At 39.6% G+C, this 12316-nt stretch overlaps 1 protein-coding gene across 6 annotated transcripts in view; it reads right to left on the reverse strand.

Moving 5' to 3' along the window:
• Positions 1–1593: 1593 nt before the first annotated feature.
• The window catches only part of GSPT1 (G1 to S phase transition 1), a 39733-nt gene continuing 29010 nt past the window's right edge, over positions 1594–12316 (reverse strand). For all 6 annotated transcript variants that reach the window (XM_044915620.1, XM_021698361.1, XM_044915619.1 and 3 more), the window contains 4 exons: positions 9583–9756; positions 8544–8633; positions 7976–8144; positions 1594–6280 (listed from right to left, as the gene is read on the reverse strand). In XM_044915620.1, coding sequence (XP_044771555.1) covers positions 6228–6280; positions 7976–8144; positions 8544–8633; positions 9583–9756 — 486 coding nt within the window. In that variant the 3' untranslated portion in view covers positions 1594–6227. The remainder of the gene's footprint in view (positions 6281–7975; positions 8145–8543; positions 8634–9582; positions 9757–12316) is intronic.

Genomic DNA, 12316 nt, shown 5'->3' on the forward strand with positions numbered 1-12316 from the left:
TAAAAAAAAAAAAAAAAATTTTTTTTTAAAAAAAAAAAAAAAAAAAAAACAGTAATTGGTAATTGAATAGCAAAAAGCACACTTGTCAGCTATGAGATTTTTGTTTCCTTGTTTTAACTAATCTGTTTCTAGCAGTATACATAGGAAAATATTTCATGCAAGGAATTTGAGCACACAGAGCCTAACAAAAATTTCACTTTTAAGACTGAATTTAGAGGCTGAATATAAGGAAACAAAAAAACTTGCCACTGCAGTACATGACTTTTACACTTCTTCATATATCACCTAAATGGCCATAAATGGCCAGAGACTTAAAATAGATAACCTGTCACTAAAAAAGTTAAATGAAAAATATTTTTCGGAACCAGTTTTTTCCCATGGCCAAAGAGACTGTCTTTTTTCTTTAAGGTCTTTATAAATTCGACAAATATCGTAACTTGGCCATCATTTATTCTAAATCGGGTCTGTAGTTCTTCACTATAAAGCTCCAGTGTCCAAGGTATTGATCCTACTTTTCTGCTTTAAGATGCATCAACAGAAAGAACCTTGTCTGAAATGGCATCCATGGGTGGGCCTGATGTGTAAGATCCCCTCCTGTCTTTTCCCCGCCCCAATACAGTGTGGCTGATGCCCAAACACGTTTAGAGCGCAGTCACTTAAGAGAAGAGTGTGGTTAACTCATGTGGTTAATCACAAGCCACTTACTTAGAACTTTTATAATATGAACCCCTGCTTTGATAGCAAGCTTGCTGACAAGCTGTAAGCAAAGACGCCACTGAATGCCAAACACCTTTACTACAGACTGATCGCCAAGAACTCAAACTCATGGGAGTAAAAGGAGGACCCAGGAATGTACTGCTGCCAGCCAGTCCACTAACCACTGTGTAATACTGCCTCTGTTTACCATTCATTTCTTGTCCTGGCATATTTAAGTATTTGGTTTCTTTTTTTTTTTTTTAGATTTTTATAGAGAGAGCATGAGCAGGGGGACTGGCAGAGGGACAGGGAGAAGCGGACTCCCCTCCGAGCCAGGAGCCAGACGTGGGGCTCGATGCCAGGACCCTGGGATCATGACCTGGGCCAAAGGCAGACGGCAGATGCTTAACCATCTGAGCCACCCAGGTGCCCCAAGTATTTGGTTTCTTGTTCATTATTAAAAATCCTGAATAGAGAGGGTAGTACTTCTGACAGAATCCCTGATGTCTCCACAACTCTTTCATATAAAGCCAGATACTGTGATACGGCTATTAAGCACCTCTAACTTCCTGTGTAGTTGCTGTTGTTAAGACTCAGTCACCTATGGGGCGCCTGGGTGGCTCAGCCTGTTAAGCCTCTGACTCTGGGTTTCAGCTCAGGCTGTGAACTTGGTCCTGGGATCGAGCCCCACATCGGGCTCCACATTCAGTGGGGAGTCTGCTTCTCTGCCTCTCCCCTCCCCACCCCCCGCTTGCACGAGCTCTCTCTCTCTCTCAAATCAATCTTAAAAATGCTGCCGGTACCTGACCCAGAAATCGAGGACTGGACAGAGGCTGGACAGAGGCGCTCAGGGCATGCAACAATTATACAGGCGATTGTAAACAAACAGACAAATCCTTCAAAAGGGAAGATGACAATTTTTATTATTACAAAAGCAAATTCTTTTAACTTCAGTCATTGGAATAATTGCAAGAGCGGCTAAGGGCTTCATCCTCACAAGCACCAATTCAGGCACAGTAGGTAGCTACAAATCATAAGAAAAAGGTTTCTTTACCTCGGATTCCCACAGTTCCTACCTAGAGCATTCTGCCATGCTTTGGAATTAAGTTAAAAACCCCAGCAGAGCTACTCAGTTCCCTTGAATTCTCTGGTTTAAAAAAAAAGAGCGAGCGAGCTAGGTATTGACCTATGCTGTTCTAGTAAAAACTAGTCACGGAGTCCTGGCCTGAGAGAGATCCACATTTCCTTTAGAACAGAACAAACTAGTTAACAAAGAGGTGAGTTGATCTACGAGAGCCCAGTGGGAGTCCTTAAAGTACGCAGACCTTCCGGGCTCTGACCTCAGTCACGGAAAGCAGGTGGATGGCGCGGAGCTCTGCTCCAGCACGCTCTTCCTGGGCAGCAGGAAAGGAGGTAGCAGGGGCTTGGGCTGACATCTGGAGCACTAAGCTAATGTACCTGGCAGAGGGGAGCCTCAGGAAGCACAAAACGTCATTCTACCTTTGCTGCCCACAAACCTGAGGTTTCCGTGTTAAGTTTTACAGGGCGCAGTGGCTTATGTGTGTCGAGGCAAGGAAAACCATTCCCAGGCTGGGGCTTGCCTGAGAAATCCCAATTTTCCGCCTCATCAGACGTGGTGCCGATGTGCTCTTCCCTTATTACGTTAGAGAACGTAAAGGTTCTAATCTCCACTCACACCTCCGGGCCCTTATCACATGCCCTAGTAAACAACTCGGCTAGCATGTATATTACTGTTTCAAGGAAGCATAGGATTAGAGGTATGTGAAAAGTATATTTATTGAAGGGAAGACTCAGTATGTTCCAGGATACTGAAGATCAAGAATATCCTGGAACCCAAACCATCACAAGTTGAACCAATCTACCCGACCTGAATTCTGGCAGTAAACACTGGTTCAAATGGAATCCACTGAACTATCACAGGAAAATAAAAACAGTCCCTATTCCACTTACTAGGAAATCTAATATAACCAACTGACTGCTAAATTTAAACCTAGTATTTTGAGTTGTGCACGTGTAATTACATTTATTTATTTAACAAGCCGCTGCCATGGCAAGATCTCTAAAGAAACAAAGCATGAATGTATCAGGTGGCATCTTGCTAGAATCAGTAAAAACTTAGCAGGAGGAAATGGTGGAAGCCATGTTATCTGGAGACACAAAATCGTCCCCTAAATCCTGCTGATGGCGGTCTACCGCACACGGGTCTGTGACAGGATTTGTGGCACAGCTGACTCTGGTAAGGTCACCAGAACTGTGACAATGAGTTTCAAAGGTTCAGAGTTCCCTGATGTTGAGAGCTGTCGTAAAAACTGCTTGCCCCTTGACTACCTGAAATCTGTCCCAAACCCACGAAGCCCCCATTCACGTGTGGCGGTCTGTGAGGAAGTCCGTGCCATCGAGAAGAGGAGCTGAAGTGCCGCCCTGGGGGACATTCGTCACAGACCGTGGGGTAGTGACACTTGTGACTAGTCTTCCCGAACATGCCAGGGGGTTTAGCTGATTTTTCTCAGGAGTTCATCATGGAAGTTTTTAACCATAGGTTGGCCTTTTTCTTGGGTTGCAAAACTGCATCTGTTTGAAAGCGTGACCCAAAATATCTGCGGCACTTGAGCTGAGGGTGCCGGGGCCTTCCGGGGGCACCCCCTGCGAAGTCCATCCCACACCGAAAACGCAGTTCTTGTCGCTGAGGGAACTAGCAGACAAGGACAAGCTACCTCTTGTTACAGTGAACCACCTGCACTTATACAATTTACAAAGTTTTTACATTCAATTATCACATATTTCAAGACTTTCAGTTCAAAACAAACAAATATACATGGGCTTAAGTATTCAAGAACACTTTACTATTTGTCACTTAATTTCATGGCAATACATACTCAGTCCAACTCTTTTGGTTTGATTTTACATTGATTTTCACTGGATAAGTCCTTTTTGCAAATTAAAAACAAGAAATAGATGCTATATTTTCCCCTCTCCCACAGTAAGGTTTAAAGTGGCAATTACTTCAGATGTTCATTTCAACAATACCTTCTTCTCTTCAATTCAGTTCATTAATTTAAAAAACTATAAATAATCTAGCATGAAAGTTGTATACAGAACATTAATGTAAAAAGATGCAAAGTAAGTTATGACTAATATATCTATGCTAAAGCCAGAGGAAAAAACGTTTGGGTCCGTATTATCCTAATGTGCGGCCAGTCACCCACCCTGTTCCGTTAGCACGGTCAGCCACACCCACACGCTCAGGGGGCGCCGAACAACAGCACAGGACCCCGCACTGCTCTGCAGAGCCCAGCATCACACGCTGCCAGTCCACGCCAGACATGCATTTCCTCATCCCAATCACTAGCCAGGGTGACCAGGAGTTTAAAATGCACCAACTCTGAGTGAATATTTCCCAAAGAACTTCCAAGTCCATATTTAACAATGTGGTTTCTTTTAAATGATTAGATCATCGTTTGCACAAATGTGTAAAAGAATCCAATGAAATCTTTATTTCATAATGACATTTGTATTCATTAGCTCTTCTATTTTGGAGGTGGGCCCTTGACAGTTGGTATCCATGTCGTTTTGCCGAAGAGTCTTGGCAACATGCACGTAATATTCTAAAAGTGTAAATGTTTTAATAGCAAACAAACTGGTTTTTAAAAATATGCTCAATTTAAAAATGGAAATCTATTTTTGGAAATAATTTCAGTAACTCTCGAGCTTTTAAAGATTCCTTAAAATCCAAGCAATTGCTATTTTGTTCCTATTACCTTGGAAGTACAAAAAGAGTTGTATGTACTGATTAAAGCTCCCGTAGTTCCCAGAAAAATAAAAGCCCAGAGATTTGCTGACGTAATAAAATTTAGCTAAATTTCATGCAATTTAATAGCCATGAGTATAGTTATAGGAAGCTGTAGGACAGTAACTTTGCTCTGTCCATACGATATATAGCCTCATTCATAAAATGAATGGTAATTCTATAGTTAAGAGAACAGGATTAGATTAAGTTTTATATAAAGCTTTGTGACTGGAAATACAGTCTGACTAGGCTTTTCTTTTCTGAGGGAAGGGACATGTCATTAAATATACAATTACAAAGTATCTTATTTAGAGATAAACCACAATCTAAAAGAGGCCGAGTCTTTGATAAATGGCAACAACCCTCAAAATCAAGGGGGGCTTCCAATAAACCCAGAAAGTGGCTCTTCATTTCCCATTTATTCTCATTAAAAATTTCAAAGTCATGACAGTTACAGTAGAAAGTCAGCCTTCAATCTAAAAACCACCAGGTACTCCACTGTGGTTCATCCAAATTAACAGTTTAGCAAATTTCAGCTTTACATTTAAGAAAACAGTCAATTTCAAATAACTGAGAAAAACTTCGATACTGTGCTTGATTCTACTTATCACTGTTAACTTTATTCTGTGCAGATTCGGATGGTTCTAAGTATGTGTTCCTTTCGTGGCTGGATGAGATTTAGCTTTAAACCAGCAAGGATCGTCCAACCTTTAAAATTACTGATACAAATAGTAAACGGAGTAATCTGCAGAACTGGCACTTGCAATGGATACAGTTTTCATACTAGATGCATGCAGCTCTTATAAATACTAAAGGAGGCATTTTTGCCAGGTCTCAACATGCTTTCTTTATTGCAAATCCCACTAATTTAACAACTTAATGGAATTTTCTGTAGGGGTACAATTTCATTACGCTTTACTTATAAAAACTACAGCACGCTGCTCTTTTACTTTAAAACAACTTACTGTGTTTAAGAAATCACGGTGAATATATAAATTGGCAGAAAAGAGCCAGCAGACCTACTACTAAAGCAGTGTCCCAGCTCCATAAAGGTTATTTACTGGACGTACGCATTAACCATTTAAGGAAGTGGTCAAACTAATTCTTTCCTGTAATACAAACTTGCACATCGTTTGGAAATGCCTCATTTAAAGTAGTGGGTAGGGAAAGAGTTTAGAAAAGTCCAAGTCATAAAATGTAGTCAATTACTTGGTAAGTTAAAAAGCTAATGCAACAATGTTACATCCAGATAAAAAACGTTATTCAAAAGCAATTCAAATACCGAAAAAGATTTCAAATTGAGTATTTTATTAACATGGTAGTTGTCTGTAACATGTGCACACACTCGCACACTCAGAATCATCTGCCTGGGGGAAAAAAGACTAAGTATGCCTAAGGGGAAAATGAAAAATAAAAAAATTCCTGTAAGTTTTCATTATTGTAGGCAATTATGTCCACATCACTTACAAAGCTATTGCCAAATCTGTCCAAGGAAGCAGTTTGGGAGGGGAAGGAAAAAAATCTGGGGGGAAATTCAACAGTGGCATAGCAGAGCTCTCAATATGAGAAAGCTGACACAATGTGGACTTTTGCTGTGGATTTCTGTCTTTGCAAAATACGGGGAGAAGTTTGTCAATGGGCAGAAAACAAGAGAAGGCGGTGTGAAGTAGGCTTTTGCAGTCAATTTTCCTCACAGTATTGTGCAGGGTCATCAAGAAAATGCTTAGTCTTTCTCTGGAACCAGTTTCAGAACTTTTCCAATTGCAATGGTTTTACCTAGAAATGAAATTAAAAAACAAAACGAAACAAAACAGAAACAAAAACCCTTTTTCAGTAGTTAACAGCAAAGCTATGTGAGGTATTCAAGCTTATTATTTTAAATCATAAAATTATTTTTCACAATGTAAATTACTAATTAACTGGCTTTACCACCAAAGGTGTGATTTCTGATTAAGTAGTCTTCATAGGTGGGTCTTTAGAGGATGGGTGGAGTTGAAAAGAAACTTACTCATTTCCTGTATCATAAACCTAAGCCTGGACAAGTAAAATGTGGAATATCTGTACCGTGGAATACTATTTGGCAATATAAAGGAACAAATTACAAAGAATACATGTTACAACATGGTTGAACCTCAAAAACATGCCAAGTGAAATAAACTAGACACTAAAGACCACAAATTGTATGATTCTATTTATATGGCATGTCCCAAAAAGGCAAACAGAGAAAGATCTGTGGTTGGCTAGGGATAGGAACACCAAGTGACTGTAAACAGGTAGAAGGGTTTTTTTAGATGTTCCAAATGTTCTAAAATTAGACTGTGGCGATGGCTATACAACCCTGTAAATAGACTAAAATTCATTATACTGTACACTTAAAACAAGTCCATTGTTTCAAGGTGCATGAGTGAAAATAAAGCTGTGAAGAGGGATTCTCAGTCCTATTATAAGGGGTACAAATCCTACAAGGTCATGTGAAAAACCTAAAACCAAGCTACTCTTTAGGAAAAAACAGTTAAACATTCTTGCTACATTAACTTCTTCGGTCCACCCGATTTTGTCAGTTTCTAATTGGTAACTAAGATTCTCATTTTGTTATGTTAATAGGACAAACCCAAGTAACCAGGTTCACTATTACCAAGAAGAATTAAGGTAAGACTTCAAAACTCTCTACACAGATTCCTCTGAAGTAAGGTTCAGGAGCTGTATTCACCATCCCATCCCCAGTGCCTGTCACAGCTCCCGATGTGCAGGAGACACACAGTACGTTTTCTACCGAACAGAACTGGAACGAACATGCGAGGTGCCCATGCTGTATTTCAAGTGAACCACCGTGTTTTATGTAAAGTTTTCCACACTCTTAAAATAGTTATCTGAGTTAGAAATATTAATGACCCAGAGAAACATTTAATAAGAGCCACTTTGTTTTCATGCTACCAAAGAGTTTCATGGTCACAAGATTCACTCAGAACTAGGCAGAAATGGACACCCACACCAAAAAAATGACATTAAACCTCTATAAAAATCAGGTGCTGAAAGACCATCAAGGTATGTGTCCCTTTCATGCCCCCTGTATCAGTGTAGTGAATGTTTGTCATATTTGATTTAAAGAGTTCTACTTCAGAGGCTTATATGGTGAAAACCTGCCATACAGGGTTAAGCCCTTCAAGACGGGCTTTCATCACACATATTACAAAAGATTTCATCATAGAAATGTCTCATTTAGTAAATAAAATAACTCTCAAAGCCCACTACTTGCAAAGTATCAAAATTAAGATTCTTCATCTACAGCATACTGCCACAATGCATGGTCAGTTCTGCCCATTCAATCCACTCAACTCATAAACCACTTGTTACAGGAACACACTATAGACATGCACCCAAGTTTTCTATGAACTTGTGGTGCGTGCCGTGCTTGGACAGAACAAGCTCCACATCCCCGAGATGCTACTAGGCATCAGTGTAAAGGCTTACCCTCATCTCTTAAGGTAAAGCGCCCCATCTGAGGGAAGTCTTTAAAGGTCTCAAGGCAGATGGTTCCCGCTGTCCTCAAGCGAGCGATGCATACTTGATCTTGTTTCACAAAACGGGGTCGAGTCTTACTTTTTTCTCCTGATTTTTTGTCTACCAAGCAGATTAAGGCCTATCCAAGAAAAAAGGATGAGTTCAGAGCGCCAAATAAGAGAACCTTTAAGACAAGGAGTGCAGGGCGCCTAGGTGGTTCAGTTAGTTAAGCGACTGCCTTCACCGCAGGTCATGATCCTGGAGTCCCCAGATCGAGCCCCGCATCAGCTCCCTGCTCAGCGGGGAGTCTGCTTTTCCCTCTGACCCTTCCCCCTTCTCATGCTCTCTCTCTCTCAAATAAAAAAACAAAATTTAAAAAAATAAAATCTTATAAAAAGTTAAAAAAAAAGACAAGGATGCAAATAAGAGTACATCGCTGTTGCCGATGAGAAATGATCAAGACAGTCTTCAAACGTCTTCAAACACATACACAAACAAAAACCCCAATTAGCTTAATTATCAATTAATGAAGACTCACTGTTATTTCGACTTCCTCAATACAGGTGTGAATATGCAGCACCGCATTATAACCTGGGCAGATGATGGATTTGTGCTCTATGATCACTATCTGTCAAACAAAAAAATTCACATCTTTATCCCTGGGGTAAAGAAAGCACTGCATGTTCCCCAGGGCCATATAGTCGCACCACAATAGGGAACCTACCACCTCCAGCTGTTTTGAGTTAGAAGTGCTGGGCCAGGTCGCCTGATAGCCAAACATGAACTCTGTTATCCTTACCCTACTGATCTTCTTGGCCAGACCCAAACTTTAGAAACAGAGCAGGCAGACTAATTCTGGAGAAGCCTTTCCTCCATCCTCCCCAAGGATTTACAGTAATCACTGCCACTATAGCTACTTTGGTTTGGTTTGGTTCCAGGTGTGAACTGCTCATAATTTTATCCAATTCTCATTATCTAAGGTCCAGTAAAAGTAAACAACCTTGTACCCAGCATCAAAATCTAATTTATCATCATAGCTTGTAACAGAACTCAAAATTCTGTGAGCTACACTGTCATTCTTCTGCGGAAGTCAGGTTGCTAATAACAGAAAAATTGTGTTTTCCTGTGTGGAAAGTTACTTACGCTGAATGAGCAGACACACCCTAATTTCCAAGGCAACTGTGCTCTATTTACAAGGAAAGACACTTTGAGCAAAATATAAGTTATTATTAACAGGAGATCAAAAATAAAAAGGAACTTGGGGTGCTTGGCTGGTTCAGCCAGTAGAGCATGGGACTCAATTTCAGGGTCATGAGTTCAAGCCCTATGTTAGGCATGGAGCCTACTTCAAAAATAAATAAATAGATAAATAAAAATAAAAACGAACTTACAAAGAATACCACCTCTTAAAGACCTCATGTGTGTGAGATATACATCATGGTTGTTGTGATATGTATGATTTAGTCTATTTCAATACACACAATGGCATGTCACCAATAACCAGGATAAAAGGCATTTAAATTCTAATTCCACTTAGACAGTAAAGATCACTAAGACAATTACAATAATAAGTTTACCTGGGCATCAAATGTGCGTCCAGAATGACAAAGATTATTAGGATCACAAAGTATGAATCCTGGAAGAATCTCTTCCTCTTCAATTCCTTTCAGTCTGATTTTGAGGTTTTCACCTGGGGCTACAGAATCAGTTTCTACATCATCGGAAAGGATTCCAAGAACTTCTACATTGTGCTTAAGAAAAAAAAAAAAAAAAGCAGCAAACAATCAAACCCAAGACTGGGGGTTTTCTGACACATTCACTGCATAGCAGAACATAATGCAAGTCACATTTTTCTGAGGTTGTAGATTAGCCAAAACACTTATTTGAATATAAAACTTTATTACAGTTGTATGACATGAATTTAATGAAAGTCATATCCTAGAAGTATAAACTGCCAATTAAAATATTCATCAGCTTTTTAGAACATCCTAATAATTTCCAAACTGAACACAGTATAAACTAGCATTTGCCTTTTTTACCTTTTCAAAATTAAAACATTAAATCTAACATTTGGATTTTAATTTTATGAATGTCGTTCTTATTATGATTAAATTCTAGGATTTAATGGGCACAGCTTCTATTAACTATCAACCCCAAATATTTGAAGAGTGTGCTTCTCAAAAGATATTTAAACAATTAAGTTTTAGAAGAATACTATTTAATGGGTACAGGGTTTCCTTTTGGGGTGATGAAAATGTTCTAGAACTTGATAGTGGTGATGGCTGTGAAGGTACTAATGATAAAATTTACATTTTACCAGTTATTTTAAAAAGTGCATATAGATGGGAGAAAATGTTAAAAGCAATACCCACAAGCATTCCCTTATTTTACTTCTTTTATGCCCTTGGAAATTCCTATTTTTAAAACACATACCACAAACCAAAGTAACAGCCCTCAAGACAAAATAAACTATCTCATGCTGGTAGATAAATGGTGGAGAATCCAGCATCTGTTATGTTCCACATCAGAACTCCACAGACTGTCACTTGCTAAACTCTAGTAAACTCTCCGCTCTCCACCAATAATGGCCTCCTTTCCCAAAAGGCAGCTTATACCTATTGATATCTGTTGAAATTCATCCCAAGAAGTAAAAGAGCCATATTTATTAGCTAAATTCTTTCCAGTAACAGGACAAAAGGGCAGAAACCAGCAGTCCCACCGTAACAACTAAGCAAGTACTGTAAACTACTTTTGCCCAAATAATCCAGCATAACAAACCCTCTTCTCCAAATGTGGTCTTCTCTGGCTAAAAACAAAGGAGCTAGTCTAATCTTTAATTAATCCATAATTTCAAAAATTATGACTGAGACCAACAAATTCTCTTGGTTTATGAAAGGTGGTAAGGATTTTGTCTGTTCTAAGTACCTCAAAGAAGTGGAATCATAGGGGCGCCTGGGTGGTGCAGTCAGTTAAGCAACTGACTCTTGGTTTCGGCTCAGGTCATGATCTCAGGGTCGTGAGGTTGAGCCCTGCGTTGGGCTCCACGCTCAGCACACAATCTGCTTAAGACTCTCTCTCCTTCTCTGCCCACCCCCAAAATAAATAAATAAATCTTTAAAAAAAAAAAGTGGAATCATCATTTTTTTTGTGACTGGTTTATTAATTCACTTAGCACAATGCCCTAGAAGTTCATCATATTGTAGAATGTGTCAGAATTTCCTTCCTTTTAAGGCTGAATAATATTCCATTGTATGGCTACATCACATTCTGTTTATCTACTCATCCATCAGTGGACGCGATAGGTTGCTTCCCAATTAAAGCTTTTGTAAATAATGCTGCTATGAACATTGGTTCTTCAAGGCTGGCTTTCCATTCTTTTGGGCTCATATCCTGAGGTGGAATTGCTGGATCATATAATTTTCTATTTTTACATTTTTCTGAGGAAACATCATGTTTTCCACAGCGGCTATGCGGTTTTACAGTCTCACCCACAGTATACAAGGATTCCGATTTCTCCACATCCTTACCAACATGTTATTTTGGGTTTTTTTGATGGGTGTGAGGTGTTATTTCGTTGTGGCTTTGATTTGCATTCCCCTAATGATTAGTGATGAGATCTTTTCATGTGCTTGTTGGCCATTTGCACATCTTCTTTGGAGAAATGTTTCAGTCCCTTGCTCATTTTTTAGTCAGGTTGTTCTATTTTGTCGTTGAGTTGCAGTTCTTGATATAGTCTGGATTTAGCCCCTTATCAGATTTATGATATACAATTACTTTCTCCCATTTCGTAGGCTACCTACCCATTAATTTTTTAATGTAAGATAGTCTGGCATCTGTGCCTTCTGAAATATTTAACTCCGTTCCACTGAGCCTCAGCAGGACCAACGGGCATGGAGTCTTCAAGGCTTGCCTCCAGCTGCAGGTGAGGCTACGCCAACCTGTGCGGTCACCTGTATAAAGTCCCAGCTCCCTCAGAGAAGCTGTGACTAGTCTAGCCTGGCACCCAGTCCACCTGCTGATACTGAATTGTACTTTTCTTTCTATTGTGGTAGAACACTCACAAAATTTACCTTTTATAACCATTTTACATTGTACAATTCAGTGGCATCTAGTTGGCATTCAAGATACCGTACAACCAACACCAGCATCTAGTTCCAAAATGTCCTCATCATCCCAAAAGGAAACTCTGTGCCCTTCACTCAAGTCACTCCCCATTCTTCGACCCCCTAGGCTTTTGCAACCACCAATCTGCCTTCTATTACCACGACCAAACTACTTCTGTAACTGCTCTGAGATAGGATTCATGATAAA

Source organism: Neomonachus schauinslandi, chromosome 5 (genome assembly GCF_002201575.2).
Source record: "Neomonachus schauinslandi chromosome 5, ASM220157v2, whole genome shotgun sequence".
Classification (NCBI taxonomy): domain Eukaryota; kingdom Metazoa; phylum Chordata; class Mammalia; order Carnivora; family Phocidae; genus Neomonachus; species Neomonachus schauinslandi.